The following is a 19991-nucleotide window of genomic DNA, read 5'->3' as shown; positions in this document are numbered from 1 at the left end:
TTTCTTCTTTTATATTTAGTCAAGTTTTGACTAAATATTTTAACGTAGAGGGGGGAATCGAGACGAGGGTCGTGGTGTATGTGTGTGTGTGTGTGTGTGTGTGTGTGTGTGTGTGTGTGTGTGTGTGTGTGTGTGTGTGTGTGTGTCTGTCTGTCTGTCTGTCTGTGTGTGTGTGTAGAACGATTCAGACTAAACTACTGGACCGATCTTTATGAAATTTGACATGAGAGTTCCTGGGTATGAAATCCCCTTACGTTTTTTTCATTTTTTTGATAAATGTCTTTGATGACGTCATATCCGGCGTTTCGTGAAAGTTGAGGCGGCACTGTCACGCTCTCATTTTTCAACCAAATTGGTTGAAATTTTGGTCAAGTAATCTTCGACAAAGGCCGGAGTTTGGTATTGCATTTCAGCTTGGTGGCTTAAAAACTAATGAGTGAGTTTGGTCATTAAAAATCTGAAAATTGTAAAAAAATTATTTTTTTTATAAAACGATCCAAATTTACGTTCATCTTATTCTCCATCATTTGCTGATTCCAATAACATATAAATATGTTATATTTGGATTAACAACAAGCTCTGAAAATTAAATATATCAAAATTATGATCAAAATTAAATTGTCGAAATCAATTTAAAAACACTTTCATCTTATTCCTTGTCGGTTCCTGATTCCAAAAACATATAGATATGATATGTTTGGATTAAAAACACGCTCAGAAAGTTAAAACGAAGAGAGGTACAGAAAAGCGTGCTATCCTTCCCAGCGCAACTACTACCCCGCTCTTCTTGTCAATTTCACTGCCTGTGCCGTGAGCGGTGGACTGACGATGCTACGAGTATACGGTCTTGCTGCGTTGCATTGCGTTCAGTTTCATTCTGTGAGTTCGACAGCTACTTGACTAAATGTTGTATTTTCGCCTTACGCGACTTGTTTATATTTAGTCAAGTTTTGACTAAATGTTTTAACGTAGAGGGGGGAATCGAGACGAGGGTCGTGGTGTATGTGTGAACAGCTCAGATCATGGGTAATTTTAACACCTTCACATTTAAATGCTTATTTTATAGCCATCCATTGAATTGAGAAGAAAACAAAGCATACTAAACTGCTAAGCATGAATCAAACAATAAGAAAATAAAAAGAACCAACAGCATCGTTTTGTATGTGTGGGTAGTAAACACGTTTTATTTACAAAACACGGCGGAAAATGGCGACAAATTTGTTGCACAGCGACAGGTCACTTTCTTCAACCAAGGCCAGTACTTTCATACATGACAAAGGAAAGCAAATATGGCCTGAATAATAAAGTTATAGTGTTCCTTTGCGTGTCTGAGTGATAAACTGTTTTAACCAACTATCTTCTGAAACGTAATTGCACTCAGCAGATTTGTCTTCCGCTCATAACTTTCGTGTCACACGGTCTTTGCTACAAACAGATAGATCGCATTCTCGCAGAAAATCATTGACAACACAGACCAGTCATTTTTAGCATTGCATTTGGAAAGGGCTACTATTATAGTGTGTTTTAAGAAAGAAAAACATTACAGTATCGGCAGAACACGACCAAATGAGTTTTCGTGTCATAGCGTTATGGGCGTGAGATTGTGTTCTCACACTGTGGCAAAATCATTGACAACACAGACAAGTCAGTTTTAGCATAGACATTGGGAAAGGCTACTATTATAGTGTGTTTTAGGAAAGAAAAACATTATAGTATCAGCAGAACACGACCAAATCATGACAAATGAGTTTGCGTTTTGGGCGTTATGGGCGTTTTTTCACACTGCAGATCATATCTCAAAAACTACGGAGTGGATCTTTATGAAATTTGATATGGATATTTTTGACTGGATTTTCTCATAGAAGGTTTTTCCGTTTATTGATAGGACAGTTTGATGACGTCATATTTTACCGTTTGCCAAAAGGTCGAGGCAGCACTTTCACAGTTACAGTTTTTCATCAATTTGATCGAATTTCTTACCACACAATCTCAGATCTAGGCCGGATTATGGGATTGCATTTCAGTTTGGTCACTTAAAGTTTTGTTATTGAAATGTTTGTTCGAAATATGTCATTTTTTCAAATTTTTAAAAACTAATATTTGAAACAAAAAATTTATATTAGTGTATTCCCTATTGCGTCCTGTATCTAAAACTATATAGTTTTGTTGTTTTGTATTGATAATTATGCTTAAAAATGAAGAAAACCGATAAATAACCACTATCTTTATTTATGAAAAAAGACACTTAAAAACAACTTCTATCTATTCCTTACCATTTTCTGATTCCAAATATATATAGTTTCATGGTGTTTGACGTTGAAAATAGGCTAAAACTTAACAAACTCGGATCGTTGAATGGAAATTATACTTCCAAGCTCCGTGCAGCTGACAACATGATAAAAACACGTCATTTCAAGTGTGGAACACGCTCATGACGTCATACTGAAAGGTGATGAATTATGGCTTCACCTTGCGATGTTTCATTTCAAACATGGTAACATTTTTAAAGGGGTTTCTTTCTCAGATTTCTGTTTGCCCTCTGTCTGTCTCTCTATGTCTCCGTCTGTCTGACTGATTCAATTAAATGTGTAATTACTTAGTTTTGCAAAAGTCAAACTAAGTATGATATACCTAATTGATTCAGGTCTCTAAATTCTTATTGTAAAATTGTGAGTTTTATTCAAAACAAATTTAATTGGTGTTTTAAACTCAATAATGGGGCATGCTGTGATGAGCAGAAGAATGTGTGTTTACGAGCAGAAAAAGCCCATCAAAGTCAAGAATCGTGTTTTTCTTTTTTCTATTTTCACCGTGTAGCTTCCTACAGACACTAAGCAACAGCGTGGTACCACTTACAGTGCAATATCTTGTACTTTGTTTTTGACGTCTGTGCAACACTTCATTGACCCATGATCTGAGCTGTTCACATGTGTGTGCGTGTGTGTGTATGTGTGTGTGTATGTGCGTGTGTGTGTGTGTGTGTCTGTCTGTCTGTGTGTGTGTGTAGAGCGATTCAGACTAAACTATTGGACCGATCTTTATGAAATTTGACATGAGAGTTCCTGGGTATGAAATCCCCGAACGTTTTTTTCATTTTTTTGATAAATGTCTTTGATGACGTCATATCCGGCTTTTCGTGAAAGTTGAGGCGGCACTGTCACGCCCTCATTTTTCAACCAAATTGGTTCAAATTTTGGTCAAGTAATCTTCGACGAAGCCTGGGGTTCGGTATTGCATTTCAGCTTGGTGGCTTAAAAATTAATTAATGACTTTGGTCATTAAAAATCGGAAAATTGTAAAAAAAAATAAAAATTTATAAAACGCTCCAAATTTACGTTTATCTTATTCTCCATCATTTGCTGATTCCAAAAACATATAAATATGTTATATTCGGATTAAAAACAAGCTCTGAAAATTAAATATATAAAAATTATTATCAAAATTAAATTGTCCAAATCAATTTAAAAACACTTTCATCTTATTCCTTGTCGGTTCCTGATTCCAAAAACATATAGATATGATATGTTTGGATTAAAAACACGCTCAGAAAGTTAAAAACAAGTCGCGTAAGGCGAAAATACAATATTTAGTCAAGTAGCTGTCGAACTCACAGAATGAAACTGAACGCAACGCAACGCAGCAAGACCGTATACTCGTAGCATCGTCACTCCACCGCCCGTGGCAAAGGCAGTGCCCGTGGAATTGACAAGAAGAGCGGGGTATTCGTTGCGCTAAGAAGGATAGCACGCTTTTCTGTACCTCTCTTCGTTTGAACTTTCTGAGCGTGTTTTTAATCCAAACATATCATATCTATATGTTTTTGGAATCAGGAACCGACAAGGAATAAGATGAAAGTGTTTTTAAATTGATTTCGACAATTTAATTTTGATAATAATTTTTATATATTTAATTTTCAGAGCTTGTTTTTAATCCGAATATAACATATTTATATGTTTTTGGAATCAGCAAATGATGGAAAATAAGATAAACGTAAATTTGGAACGTTTTATAAATTTTTATTTTTTTTTACAATTTTCCGATTTTTAATGACCAAAGTCATTAATTAATTTTTAAGCCACCAAGCTGAAATGCAATACCGAACCCCGGGCTTCGTCGAAGATTACTTGACCAAAATTTCAACCAATTTGGTTGAAAAATGAGGGCGTGACAGTGCCGCCTCAACTTTCACGAAAAGCCGGATATGACGTCATCAAAGACATTTATCGAAAAAAGGAAAAAAACGTTCGGGGATATCAATCCCAGGAACTCTCATGTAAAATTTCATAAAGATCGGCCCAGTAGTTTGGTCTGAATCGCTCTACACGCACGCACGCACACACACACACACACACATACACCACGACCCTCGTTTCGATTCCCCCTCGATGTTAAAATATTTAGTCAAAACTTGACTAAATATAAAAAGAGAGGTACAGAAAAGCGTGCTATCCTTCTTAGCGCAACTACTACCCCGCTCTTCTTGTCAATTTCACTGCCTTTGCCATGAGCGGTGGCCTGACGATGCTACGAGTAAAATGGCATTGCGTTCAGTTTCATTCTGTGAGTTCGACAGCTACTTGACTAAATATTGTATTTTCGCCTTACGCGACTTGTTTCTTTCTTTGAATGTCTTTTCAATGATAACAGACAACGGCAACTTCCGCATACAGAGAGTATGTGCACGTTTACCTTTGATATCTTGTGTCCCTATGAACTGTAGAAAACAAAAGTCGGTGAATCTAAAAAAGAGAACTACATATGAACAATAATAAGAAGTATGTGGGAGACTTCTATCTGATACAGTGTCAGTGTATGTCATCACAACACAACTATGAAAGGTGCAAAGGTCTGATGCACACCCAAGTTTCATTGGCATCTTATGTGAAATTCGCTCCCAAAATGTATTACACGCGAGTGGCACTACCGAGGAACGCAGGGCCTGGCGGGGGGGCGGGGGGGGGGGGGGGGGGGGGGGGGGGGGGGGTGAGGGGGTGGGGGGTGGGAGGGAGGACGAGAGCGAGATCGAGAGTGAGAGAGAGCGAGAGAGAGAGAGAGAGAGAGAGAGAGAGAGAGAGAAGGAGAGAGTGAGAGAGAGAGAGAGCGAGAGAGAGAGAGAGAGAGAGAGAGAGAGAAAGAGAGAGATACAGACAGACAGATAATCAGAGACAGTGACAGATAGAAAGAGAGAGAGAGAGAGAGAGAGAGAGAGAGAGAGAGAGAGAGAGAGAGAGAGAGAGAGAGAGAGAGACGTTTCCTTCCTAGGATCTTTTTACATTTAGTCAAGTTAGTCAAGTTTTGACTAAATGTTTTAACATAGAGGGGGAATCGAAACGAGGGTCGTGGTGTATGTGCGTGCGTGTGTGTGTGTGTGTGTGTGTGTGTGTGTGTGTGTGTGTGTGTGTGTGTGTGTGTGTGTGTGTGTCTGTCTGTCTGTCTGTCTGTCTGTCTGTCTGTGTGTGTGTGTAGAGCGATTCAGACTAAACTACTGGACCGATCTTTATGAAATTTGACATGAGAGTTTCTGGGTATGAAATCCCCATATGTTTTTTTCATTTTGTTGATAAATGTCTTTGATGACGTCATATCCGGCTTTTCGTGAAAGTTGAGGCGGCACTGTCACGCTCTCATTTTTCAACCAAATTGGTTGAAATTTTGGTCAAGTAATCTTCGACGAAGCCCGGACTTCGGTATTGCATTTCAGCTTGGTGGCTTAAAAATTAATTAATGACTTTGGTCATTAAAAATCGGAAAATTGTAAAAAAAAACAAAAAATGTATAAAACGATTCAAATTTATGTTCATCTTATTTTCCATCATTTTCTGATTCCAAAAACATATAAATATGTTACATTTGGATTAAAAACAAGCTCTGAAAATTAAATATATAAAAATTATTATCAAAATTAAATTGTCGAAATCAATTTAAAAACACTTTCATCTTATTTCTTGTCGGTTCCTGATTCCAAAAACATATAGATATGCTATGTTTGGATTAAAAACACGCTCAGAAAGTTAAAACGAAGAGAGGTACAGAAAAGCGTGATATCCTTCTAAGCGCAACTACTACCCCGCTCTTAATCTTGTCAATTTCACTGCCTTTGCCTGAGCGGTGGACTGACGATGCTACGAGTACGAGTATACGGTCTTGCTGCGTTGCATTGCGTTCAGTTTCATTCTGTGAGTTCGACAGCTACTTGACTAAATGTTGTATTTTCGCCTTACGCGACTTGTTATCTTTGTGATGTACTTTGGCAACGTCGAAATGACTGAATGTGTCTACACCTGCACTTGTTATTGATGATGTTTTCAGGAGTGATGCGATTTATCCAAGTATCACTCTACTATAACACTCTGGCTGGCTGCTGTCGCAAAAGGTCCAGGATTCTGGTGTCGCAAAAGGTCAACTTTTCTGGAGTCGCAAAAGGTCAAACTTTCTGGAGTCGCAAAAGGTCAAACCTTCTGGTGTCGCAAAAGGCCCAACCTTCTGGGACAGTTCTGTGAAGGTTTGTCAAGAGTATAAACTTGTGTATGTGTGTGTGTGTGTGTGTGTGCGCGTGTGTGTGTGTGTGTGTGTGTGTGTGTGTGTGTGTGTGTGTACGTGTATGTTTACGTGTGTGTGTGTGTGTGTGTGTGTGTGTGTGTGTGTGTGTGTGTGTGTGTGTGTGTGTGTGTGTCGCTCTGTCTGTCTGTGCCTATATGTCTGTGTGTTTGTTGTTTAAGTAGTTGTTGTTGTTTCTTCTTCTTTTGTTTCCATACATGTAGTTCTTGGCATTTTGTTTGCTGGTTTATTTTTTTGCATCCGGAACGACTCGTGCGAGCGATATGCAATACTGTTTGACATTCTACTGGCCTTGTTCTGTAAAGCTATTGGATATTATTCACCCCTCTGCTTCATTCCCTGTGTAAATCCTCTAACGTCGACGCGACTAATATTTTTAATATTCACTTGGACCTCAACGTACACTTCTCAGGACTGAGTTTAAGTACACCAATTTGAAACGAAAATAACAAAAACGATGATTCAGACTCATTCAGATGTCTTGTTCCCCAAACCACAGCATATTTAACTGCACCAACCGCAGCCTCCATCTCAAAACTTGTCCAAACTGATCAACCATGAGGGACAAGGACCCTAAGGAGGTGGACAACCCCGGTTTCGTCGCCAACGATGAGGTCTTCCTACACGACGAGAAGGTCGCCAACGGCGCGAGTGACGTCAAAGGTGACGGTGAGGTCACCAAGATCCCGATGACGAAAAAGAAGCTGGTGGTGGTTATTTGCATCCTGGTGACGGAGATGTGCGAGCGACTGACGTACTACAGCGTGGTAGCCAACATTGTGCTGTACGGAACAAGTGTCTTGAAGTTCACCTCCACAGATGCTGCAAACATCGCCAACATCTTCACAGGTCAGTGTTGGTTTGTTTTGTGTATGGCGGGCTGCTTGTGCCAAGTGTGTAAACTCTGATGGCCAAGTGTGTAAACTCTGATGGCCAAGTGTGTAAACTCTGATGGCCAAGTGTGTAAACTCTGATGGCCAAGTGTGTAAACTCTGATGGCCAAGTGTGTAAACTCTGATGGCCAAGTGTGTAAACTCTGATGGCCAAGTGTGTAAACTCTGATGGCCAAGTGTGTAAACTCTGATGGATATGGTATCAATTAAAGAGTTGTGTCTCAAATCAGAAAACAATCCCGGCTTTGGTTTGTCACAGAAGGCCGTGTCTCTGTTTGTGTTGTTGCCTTGTCATCTTTATGTAATTTATGCGTAAGTGTATATGAGTGTGCATGAGTTGTTAATGCGAAAGAATGTGTATGAGTGCGCCTTGAGTCGCCTTGTGGTGAGATATGTGCGCGTTATAAATTCTCGTATTATTAGAAGGTTTAATACTATTAGATTTATTGCAAGGATTTGTAGTTGAATGTTTGTTCATAATCTAATAAGACAATTGGTTTGATCGCTTGTGAACATCAAAAGTGTCTTACTAGAGAGTCCCACTAGCGACTACAAATTGTGCCTTTGAGGCGAGAACTAACACTTTGAATTTATTAGGATAAACCTAAATTATTGATCTTTCATTGTACGATCACATTCACAGCTCAGGTAGGCATACTCCACAGTTTTGGTGTTCAGATTCGTTACTTGAAAAGTTGTAGATTTGTTGAAGCTTGCAATCAACAAGTTCACTGGAATATTCGATTGGCATGAAATTCTTTCACAACGGACAACAGGGCTGGGGTGCACGAACCGAAAGTCGGTGTCACCCAAACGGGAGAGAAACCTTAAACCACGGGGTCTGATTCGTTGAAATCACAACAAATCTCAATTTCAACCAATCCAACCCCGCGGCTGGCTCCCAACCAGTTGGTAACTTTCTCGTGCACCCTGGCCCAGGTAACTACTAGCTGGTTTCATAATATATGAAATATAATAATATATAATCATAAATGCGATGTGGTGCCAAAAGAAAATTTTCCTTGTTTGAATAAAAGTGTTCTTATCTTATCTTATCTTATGTTGTTGCAGGCGTGGTGTACCTCATGCCTGTCATCGGAGGGGTCATCTCGGACGCCTGGGCCGGCAAGTTTCGGACCATCATAGCCTGCGCCTTGATCTATGTCCTTGGTGAGTGACACTAGCGGGGGCCATGATCCGATCTAGGAAATGGCATGGGGGTGGTGTTGGTGGTGGCTTGGGAAGGATTGGTGGTAGTTTATTCATTCAGGCCATAGCCCCATATGAAGAGGTGTGAAACGAAATGAAAATATACAAACGAAAAATATAAATACAGAGCATCAAACGTGAGGAATCATAAAACATCAGATAATTATAATGGTGAGTGGGGAGATGAACTGTGTGTGTGTGTGTGGGGTATGTGTGTGTGTGTGGGGGGGGGGTCGAAGGGGGGGTGGTGCCCTGGGATGAATGCTGGTCATTATCTCCCCATTTTATATCGAAAGGCCTCTCTCTCTCTCTCTCTCTCTCTCTCTCTCTCTCTCTCTCTCTCTCTCTCTCTCTCTCTCTCTCTCTCTTAAAAGTACACGTATTCTATCCAGGTCTGGTGTTACTCCCGCTGTCTGCGTTTGGCTACAGCAGTGTTTTCGGTGAAAGCGAGGACGGGTCTTACTACGATATCTCTGTGGTGAGCTCCACCGACACTATATCCTATCAAAAACACTAGGTACGAGACTGGAGGCTCGTATCATTCATATCCTACGAGGCAACCAGCTTTGAACAATCATCATCATCATCATCATCATCATCATCATCATCATCATCATCATCATCATCATCATCATCATCATCATCATCATCGTCGTCATAATCATCGTTGGCGTCGTCATCATCGTCATCATCGTTATTATCATCATCATTAGCAGCACCAGCCGCCGCAGCAGCAGCAGTAGAAGCAGCAGCGGCAGCGACATGTCTGCATGTTGCAGCTGCTACTTCTACATGTACAACTGCTGTTACCCTTCCAACCACCACTACCACTACTACTACCGGTACTTCTTACAATACTACTGCTGTTTCTTTCACTACTAGGCTTACTACTACTACTACTTCTTCTTCTACTACGACTACTACTACTACTACTACTACTACTACTACCGTAAAACCTCCCACTAACGACCTTGAACATATCCAGAAAAATCATTTAAGGTCGTTAGTGGGAGGTTTTACTGTACTACTAGGGGAAGGGCTCCTAATATGGACCGGCTCCTAATATGGACCACCTCCTGTTCTGACAAACTAACGGCGCTAGAGCGCTCAAAAAAGTTTTATTTGCTGTATTTACCCTCTCTGGATAACTTGCACATGTCAAAACAGTTTTCACTTTTGGCAGCGTTCACTCTAAATTTGCCGCCTAAAACGGACTCGTTTCTGTCCACAGCCAAAGCTTTTATCACACAAAAACTGCTACATATGACAGCTAAGACCGTATTTGTTACATTTTAGCAGTGTTGACCCCGAGTTTCTACTGCAAACAAAAAATAATAGCAAAATTTCAAAGTATGTGCGAGTCCCCTAATATGGACCACCTTCAACAAATCTAAGAAAATAAAAGCTAAAGGCTATTTTCATTAATTCAGTAAAAAGCTTGCTGAAAATAACCTATAACTAGCCCTCGAGATTTAAAAAAAATATAACAAAAAGTCTTCTTTTCGTGGAAGTTGATAATTTCACTTATTTTCACTCTGTTTTTGATAAGCTTCTTTAGTTTCCCTGTGTGCTTCAAATAATGCTCTCATCATCCCGAAACAGATAAATCTAAAGCATATTTTAATTAGTCTGACTTGTACACTAAGTTGTATCATGTTATTTTGAAGTTTAGGGGGCTTTTTACAGTGATTCGTGAAGGCCGCTTCACTGGTCCATATTAGGCGCCCAGGCTTCTAATATGGACCTTTTGTGATTTTTTCTGTATTTAATTTTGGCTGAATATCTGTCAGAGCGATTTCACTCTGATTAGGCCTCACGGTTAACCTAAGAGAGAAGCACTACCAAACACAAAATGAAACTCCTTTGCAAGAAAACAAGCTAGTTATTAGCATGAAACAAAAAGTGGTCCATATTAGGAGCCCTTCCCCTGCTACTGCTACTAGAACTACTACTTCTACCACTTCACTGTCACACACACTAGGATACCCGGAGGTCGCTGTTCCTGTCCTCGTTGGTGTTCATCGCCATGGGAACGGGGGGGATCAAGGCCAACGTGGGACCGTTCGGGGCTCAGCAGCTGGAGGAACAGGGCGAGGCTGCCATCAAGTCCTTCTTCAACTGGTAAGCTTCCCTCCCATTGCTCACCTCGCATTTTGCACGTTGCATTTTGTCTTTGAGGCCTTCCTTAATGAGATCCGACTCCGAAACATGCACAGCCTTAGCGGTGACCTTACGATTGATTTTATTCTGCTGATATGACGATGTAACCAAGACAGATTTCTTTTTCGAAATTCTTTGTCAGTTCTTGGGGGATGTGACAAAATGTTTTACGGACGTGATACTTCGCAATATGACATCTTCTCTATCTTTTCTCAAATAATTATAACGTCAGAGATGTCACTTTTGAATTCAGGGTCAAGAAGAGAAGTCTTGGTTTGGTCAGTTGACGTCGTTTGTCATTAATCGAGCCCGAAGTTGAATTCGCGAAGATTTCGCGAAGTCTCTTTACAAAACAATGTAGTGCCAAAGCTCCATGTAGCGAGCTTTGTGAAGCCGTCTTCGCGAAGTCTACTTTGCTCAATTAATATCAGTTGAAAACGACGTTAAACACCAAATAAAGAAAAGAAAGAATTAATATCAGGCTTTACGACCATAAATCTCTCTGCTTTCGTCCTCGACTCGCACCATCAAGGTATTGAGGAGTCGCCTCACCGAGCTAGGTTCGTGTTCGTTTGATTGTCTTATCGTGATTTGTCTGTTTGTCCACTACACATGTTATGTCGACGAACATGCGATTGGTTCGTTTTGTCTATAATCAAACGTCCCAGAAACAAAAATGTCTAGTTTTGTTTTTGTTTTTTGACAAGAAACACGCTACGACAATATGGTAATATGATTTTGCTGGCACGAGAGACATTGGTTTTAGTTTTGTACAGTCCTCTGTTCATTTCTTGCACATTATCTGTCCATCCGGTTTCCTGTGGCATATGCTACCGGTTCATGATTGCTTCTTACTTTTTCTTTCTTCGACTTCATCATCGTTGCATTTTTGTCTTAGTTCAAAGTCCTTTGGTTGTTTTTTTGCAGGTTGGACTGGTTAAACACTGCAGATGTTACACATTCATCAATGATTCATTATTCTACGGGATTCACTAGTTAATCACTGAGGGTTTGAACCGTTTTATCATTGCAAATCCCACTGATTCCTCTAAATAAATAAAAATGTATGAGTTCAGTGTTTCAGGTTCCGCTGGTTCATCATTGCATGTTTTAAAGCTTCACGCTAGTAATAGTCATTGTGTCAGCATTGCAGATTTTACTGAACAGTTCCTCGTTGCAATTGTCTGTTCATCGTTGCAATTGTCTGTTACATCGCTACAGGTTTTACTGGATTCATGGTTGCAATTGTCTGTTCATCGTTGCAATTTTCTGTAACATCACTACAGGTTTGACTGTATAGATCATCATTGGAATTGTCTGTTCATTGTTGCAATTGTCTGTTCATCGTTGCAACTGTCTGTTGCATGGCTGCAGGTTTTACTGACCAATTCATCGTTGCAATTGTCTGTTACATCGCCATAGACTTTACTGTATAGTACATCGTTGCAATCGTCTGTTACATGGCATCAGGTTTTACTGGTTCATCAATGTGGGATCGCTGATCGCCTACTCAGCAGTGGCCTACATCCAACAGAACATCAGCTTTGGCTGGGGCTTCGTCGTTCCTCTCGTCTCTATGATCCTCGCCATCATTCTCTTTCTCATCGCCAGACCTTTTTACGTTGAGAAACCACCTGGAGGTGAGTAATGTTGACTGTCTGTCGTATATATTTAGTACGTTTTCGTTTCGTTAAACACAAAGACACACAGATACAGATACAGATACACACACACGCACGCACGCACGCACGCACGCACGCACGCACGCACGCACACGCACACTCACATACCAACACACACACGCACAAATAAAACACACACACACACCACACACACACACACACACACACACACACACACACACACACACACACACACACACACACACACACACAACCAGGACAATTCGGTTGGATGACTTGTTGATTGTGTTAGTTAGTTTGTAGCAGAGACATATACTAGTATAGATAGAATGTATGTCTCTGGTTTGTTGTGAGTTTAGTTAGTTAGCTTATTAGAAGGACCTTACCCCTTTATCAAACAAACTCACTAATAACACGCTTAACTTATTTAAAATCAACTTAGGTGAAAATAAACTAATAACACTCTTACCATACCACCCATCTCCTCCCCCCCCCCGCCCCACCCCCAAACACTTCACCTTACAGGTAGCGTCCTATCGATGAGCATGGCGGTGATCTGGCAGGTGATGACAGGCAAGAAACACCAGGTCCCCCAGGGGGAGAAACGCCGCATCTTCGACAAGGCCAGAGTCAAGTACGGGGGGTCCTTCGACGACGCCACTGTGGAGAGCGTGAAGTCCGTGCTGAGAGTCCTCCCTGTCTTCCTCACTGTCATCATGTACTGGGCGATCTACTCTCAGGTGGGTCAGGTCTTTGGGTGGTGGCGGTGGTGGTGGTGGTGGTGGTGGTGGTGGTAGTGGTCCCAGGTTGTGGTGGTCATGGTTGTGAAGGCGGGTGGTCCTCTTCTTCTGTGTTCGATATTCATGGCCGTCATATCTTCAGGTCGGTGGCTGCCATGAAGTCTGCAGTCTTCTGCAGTTCGGCAGCAGGTCCTCAGAGCGAAGGCGCTGTTGTTTTCGTCGTTATTGTCATCGTCGTTATTATCATCGTCGTTATTATCATCGTCGTTATTATCATCGTCGTTATTGTCATCGTCGTTGCGGTAATACTTTACTTTTACTTTATTATCCCCTTGCTGGGATCTTCGGGTCGCTTCCTCCCAGTGGAAAGCTAGCAGCCACAAGAGTCGCGCTATCCAGGTGTGTGCGAGTTTAGTTGTAATCAGCCACATACATTTGGCATAATGACCGAGGTCTTTTACGGGCCACTTTGGTTGCACGGGAGTGGGACATGGATAACGTCTCTGGGTCTCCACATACGATTCACCCGGCCGTGTTTTAGTAATAGTCGTCCACAGCAACAAAGGTAAACAAAGTAGATGTACAATTAAGTTGGAGTAGTGATAAATGTTGATTTTTGTTGTTTTGTTGTCTTTCTTTCTTTGCAGGTTTTGAAGTTTTATCTACAGTTGTGGCGTTTATCTATATTGTATGTCTTTCTTTGCAGCTTTCGATGTTTTGTTATCAGTTCTGGTGTTTTATCAATTTTGTATTTAGTGCATGCCCTAATGTACCCTGTCAGCTGCTTGGTGCGTGATGTTTTCTCCCCGACGTTGCATGTCTGTTCCTCTGTCTGTCTGCTCTCTGTCTGCTCTCTCTCTCTCTCTCTCTCTCTCTCTCTCTCTCTCTCTCTCTCTCTCTCTCTCTCTTCTCCTCTCTCTCTCTCTCTCTCTCTCTCTCTCTCTCTCTCTCTCTTTCTCTCTCTCTCTTTCTCTCTCTCTCATTTGAGCGCACACCTGAAGAACATGAGACAGCGAGAAAGAATTCCATGCATATTTGTGACAAGATCTCTAGGTAATAATATACCGTTGTTTTGGAAACATCGTGTTCATGTCTTTTTTTTAAAAACTATTATCAGTGACGTTTTTTGGTAGCACAATGGTATAAACACACACACACACACACACACACACACACACACACACACACACACACACACACACACACACACACACACACACACACAGTACACACACCTGATGCTTATGTCGGTTTACATGTGTTTTATCTTTATTTTTTTAATCTTTGTTTTATTTCATTTTTTGTTTTGTTTGTTTTTATCTTTTGTTTTATTTTTGTTTTGATCACACACAAACACACACACACACACACACACACACACACACACACACACACACACACACACACACACACACACACGCACACACACACACCTGATGCTTATGACGTCTGCATACGCACCCGCTTATGTCTCGGTTTACATAACGTCACACGTGCATTGTCTGCACAGCTCGAACAAAATCTACGGTACCTCGAAGAAAGAAGAATAACAACATGCTTGTCAGATACGACTTGCATTTTGACGTGTGCGCTGTAAAATCTCCCGACCTTCACACCAGATGAAAAGCAGATATCTTCATTTTCTCACATGGGAGAAGTAGTTGTTCATAAAATCTTGCAGGATCCAAACATACTTCTGCACGCCTTCTTTTTTTCTTTTCATATTTAGTTGCTTCGCAGAAATAAAATGTCATTGCTTTTCTCAACTTGTCAAGTAAGTCAAAACGAATACGAAAGATCTGGGAAGCTAAAATGACGTCATGTGGTCACACCTATCTCGATAAATAAGAGTCGCACAGAACCAGCGCCCTTTCATTTATACTAAATAACTTTATATTCAATGAAAGCAAGATCGATTCAAATCGAACAGACCGTCAAGATGGCACATGGCAGCAGCTGTATGTAATTTTGGGACAAAGCGGATCCACTAAATACCAAATAATTATGTGCTTCATCATAACTGTTCTCATTTTTGTTTTTAAACCAGTACAGCTAAAGTGAGTAGTCAGACAATAAAGTACTTCTTAAGCGGTTGCAAGGCAGGTGTAAACGTAAAACAAACAATACTCGTTATTTTCTAACTAAGTCGTGCACGAGCTCCTCGAGTCTCTCATATCAGGTGTCACGTCGTTTCATTGTGGTCTAAGCGACTTTGTGGTTTTACAGAAGACGTTCTATATAGCCTAGCTCTTCAAAACACATGCTTAATGGAGATGTGTCTGATGATCTGGCTTTGAGTTGCGGCAAACTGTTTACAGATATTCATTCACCTGACCTCAAGTTGCACGTAACTCTTTTACATCGAGTCGCTTCGGATAAAATTTTTTCTGTTTTCAAAATAAATTCAGCTTACAGAGGATCTGAGGGTATTAAAAACTCTGCTTCCGATACAATGTTTTGCATTTCCGTGACAGTTCAAATGGGGAAAGAGGCGAACAGGAATGCCAGACGCGTAGAACGGCATGGAATAATTGCTAGAAACCACAAGCGGGGAATGGCTACAATTTCCAGTAACTCTTACAGCCAACGCATTAATAAACAAACTGTCCAGTATCCCATCAATCTCAAAGAATTGACCAGAAATTTGATCCGAAAACTTACTGTGACTTTGGAAGCGTAATTTGACTAAACGTTACTCACCAGTCTGTGTTCCCAACTGGAACCCCTCTACACACACTCAAAACTGTATTTAGAGGGTTTAGAGACGGGCGCTGTGGCGGGGTGGTAAGACGTCGGCCTCTTAATCGAAAAGTCGAGGGTTCGAATCCCGGCCGCGGCCGCCTGGTGGGTTAAGAGTGGAGATTTTTCCGATCTCCCAGGTCAACGTATGGGCAGACCTGCTAGTGGCTTATCCCCCTTCCTGTGTACACGCAAGCACAAGTGAGCACAGAAAAGATCCTGTAATCCATGTCAGAGTTCGGTGGGTAATAGAAACACAAAAATACCCAGCATGCTTCCTCCGAAAGCGGCGTGTGGCTGCCTAAATGGCGGGGTAAAAACGGTCATACACGTACAATTCCATTCGTGCAAAAACACGAGTGTACGTGGGAGTTTCAGCCCACGAACGCAGAAGAAGAAGAAGAAGAGGGTTTAGACACACTTTAAGGCGGACATTTGGTTTAAGAATAGAAAGGTTTTGATGATTCCACCGACACCAAATTTGGTTTAAGAATAGAAAGGTTTTGATGATTCTACCGACACCAAATTTGAGTAACAGACATATAGCTTTTTTTTTTTATATATATAATAGAGTCGAGTTAAAAGTTGTAAGAAGGACGAACAGGTGGGTTTTTGTGTTGACAATTGTTGGTACAGTTCCACATTGTCCCCGTGGAACGCTTGCCCCCGCACTAAAAAAACAATAATTGTCATTTAAAACAAAAACAAAGAGACTGCCACCGTTCCATAATTCAGAATCAAAAAACAAGAAATGTTGTCAATAACAAACGTTCCAACAACCTACCTTTCTTGTTTTATGATTCTGTCTTTTAAAACACTTTTAAGTACGTTTAGTACGATTTAAGTACGATTACTTAGCCCTTCCCAGACACACAGTCAAAGAGAGCGTAAAACATAATCTAGTTTTATTGTTCTCATCTCCTATTTGGTGACCGATTTTTGGAACAGTGTTAAATACTTTTGTCCTTAGAAAAACATAAGTTCAAACTTTGTAAATCAAATGCTGCTTAAGTAATTCGGGAAAACAATGACGTCACCTCTTCATTTTGCTCTGCTTAAAAAAGTGTTTTGAGACTGCAATTTATCATTATCAAACTTTTATTTGAAAACTTCGCAGTGTGTTAGCGATTACATGTATATCAAATGTCATCGTTTTATTTTTTATATTTCTAAATGACTCGTAACACACCTTTTTAATCCTACGTCGCAATAAAGGTGTCTCGTTTGAAACGCAACTTCGTCAATAAGCAGAACAAATAGCGCTTGTAATTCTTCACCCCGTCATCGTCATTGTTGTTTGACGCCTTTTTGAAGATGTAAAATGAAACCAAACACATCGATGAAGAAGAGCTACAAAACTCAAAAGCCGGTTGATATTGTACGAACACCAAACAACCCACACAATGTGCAGGCAAATCAAGAAAACACGCGTGCACTCTAAACCCTTCCCCCAACTTCAAACGCACCCCCCCCCCCCTTCCGGTGTATCCTCGGTCCTCCCCCAATCACTTACTCACATGATAAAAGATGAAGCTAAGTGAGACGAACAAATAAAATCGTAATAGAAAAGAAGATGAAAATGAAATAAGATAAAATAAAATAAAGATAAAAGGAAACTATGTCACACGCTTTCCTTCTGTATGAAGTTCGGTTTTCTGAAGCAAGACAGTGTATGCAACCGCTTCATTTTCTTGAAATTCAATGATTTGTGCATTTGCTTGCCTGTGTTCTGTTTATCAAAAGGAATATAAACTTGGCCAACAAATTATTGCAACAAATTTCGCACCTAAATTAAAACTTGATATGCCTGTTAAGGCCGTTCACTTGAACATAAACAATATATGGTATGTAGAATTTATCACCGAAGCATAGTGCTTATTATTCCCCCCTCTGCTTCTTTACCTCTGTAAACTTGTAGAACTAGTTATTTTTCGATAAACACCCAGCAACCAAACAAATAACGACCCAGCAACAGCCTGAATCCTCGATAGCGCAATGGGTTGAGAAGCTGTTCTGCGTCGGTACTACTTTTGCGACTGAAAAGTTCCGAACGCTCTAATGTACGAAGTATACATCTCTGGAGCAAACAATACAAACATTCCGCATTTAAATTAACAACTACAGGTTTGAACACATGAATCTCCATATAAAATCCATGAGTTTGGTTGTTTTCTGAATCTCGGTCTGCTGTGCACAAACGTTCATCACAAGCAAATTCCCAAGGCAAGTAACTCTCATACTTTGTCTAGCGACAAGAGTAGTTCCCCTTCTTTTCACTCAGTTTCTTCGACAACAGACTGCAATCCGACGGTCAGTTTTCAACAATATTTCATTTAATAAATAGATCACACACAACCAAATGCACACATCTCAACAATTTAAACAACATAAAGCGGTTTCATACACTATTTTCCCCAGAAAACTGAACTTCATACAGTTTTTAACGTTGGAACACGGGTGCAAAAGTTCGTCTGCTGGTCCCATTTCACGAAAGAACATTATCATAAGCGATACCAAAACATATACAGAACACACAATATCTGCCTTTGCCGCCACAGCAGAATAACAGCATATCTGTGTACTTGATTTTAGTCCAAAATAGGAAAACTGACAAGAAGTGTTAACAGAATGGAATGATTTGCACGGAACTATAAAACCGCGCATTAATCGATCGCCTGCGCAGGTTGACTGTTTGAGTGAATAGGATTCGATCAAACTTTCGCAAAAAAACTCCTCTTTTCTTTGAATAACTGAAGAAAGGAGGAATAAAGAGGTTACACACCTCGTCTCAGTGATTATAAAAAATAATGGTCTCAGTTCGCGGTCATGAAAAAGCTCGCTAAAGCTCGCATTTTTCATGATCCGCTAACTTCGACCATTATTTTTAATAATCACTGAGACTCGGCATGTAACCTCTACTTATCACAATTGCCAAACATTTTCCCAAATGGTGACGTGAAGGACTGCCCGCAACTTCCCAAAACTGTCAACACTTGTATGGGCATTTCGGCAAATTTGTCGAAGAAAATAAATCCCAGCAACATTCTTGGAGGTCTGAGCTAGGGGAGACCGGGGCTAGTCCGTCCCCGGGGCACATCTCTCTTTGTCTGTTTATTCTTACGTTTGCCACCTTTTAGTCATTCACACCATGTGAGAGTAGTGTCCCTTCTTCCCGCCATATCCTGCAGAAGTTCAGAGGTTGCGCGCCCATATATCGTGAGTACAGATCACAGGTTTTGATGCATTACCTCTGAGAACAAATACTTAGTCTTGGTGTCGAGTGAAAGTGCGTTAATTAAGGTCGACTTTTGACGAAAGTTTTGCTTCTTCCTTCCCATGTTGTGCTCGCTATCTGGCACTAGAGTTGCCTGCCCGTGCGGGGGCAAGTCCGCCTATTTGTCATGGGGCATGTTCGCCGTGAGCAGTATGTACAACAAATGTTCATGCGCACATAAAAAACTGTCTGCACATTGATATCAGCTACACATTTGTCTTGATGTAAAATAAAAAATCTGTCACGTTTCAATATATCACTCAAGGTGATTATGAACCGGTTAATTACTACTAATTAACTAACCACACCACGATCCACTCTCGCAGGCATACAATTAAATAGAGTCAACAAAAGTATAAGTTTCAGACGCCTGTTTATGTATAAACTCTCCACCTCCCTCGAGCCTTCACTCAAAATATGTTCCTTTTACGTTCTCAACACGTAAAAAACCAGTGTTCACTGACAAAATGCCAGTAGTATGTAGAAAATTATAGTAACACGCTGAACCCGTGTAAATACAGTCAAATGAGAATGTTCTGTTCGAAAAGCTCTAGTTCGTGCAGGTGTCACACACCCCACGTTGTCCCTACTCCAATGAAATCATAGATACGAAAAGACAACGGTGGTCAACGGGGTGCGTACGACATGGTGCACTTAGCTTTATCTCTGCTGCTGCTGCTTAGCCGGTTCGCTGGTTAGCCGGTCCGCTGGTTAGCCGGTCTCCTGGTTAGCCGGTCTCCTGGTTAGCGTAGCCCCAACAGTTCCCGCCAGAGTC

General features: G+C 40.8%; 1 protein-coding gene across 2 annotated transcripts in view; it reads left to right on the top strand.

Moving 5' to 3' along the window:
• LOC138958419 (solute carrier family 15 member 4-like) overlaps positions 1-19991 on the top strand; it is a 49194-nt gene that overhangs the window by 11842 nt on the left and 17361 nt on the right. For both annotated transcript variants that reach the window (XM_070329559.1, XM_070329560.1), the window contains exons 2-8: positions 6310-6502; positions 7058-7407; positions 8523-8621; positions 9053-9138; positions 10642-10781; positions 12291-12460; positions 12989-13203. In XM_070329559.1, coding sequence (XP_070185660.1) covers positions 7116-7407; positions 8523-8621; positions 9053-9138; positions 10642-10781; positions 12291-12460; positions 12989-13203 — 1002 coding nt within the window. In that variant the 5' untranslated portion in view covers positions 6310-6502; positions 7058-7115. The remainder of the gene's footprint in view (positions 1-6309; positions 6503-7057; positions 7408-8522; positions 8622-9052; positions 9139-10641; positions 10782-12290; positions 12461-12988; positions 13204-19991) is intronic.

The sequence above is a fragment of the Littorina saxatilis genome, linkage group LG2 (assembly GCF_037325665.1).
Source record: "Littorina saxatilis isolate snail1 linkage group LG2, US_GU_Lsax_2.0, whole genome shotgun sequence".
NCBI classification, from domain to species: Eukaryota; Metazoa; Mollusca; class Gastropoda; order Littorinimorpha; family Littorinidae; genus Littorina; species Littorina saxatilis.
This window is presented reverse-complemented; position numbering and strand designations above follow the sequence as displayed.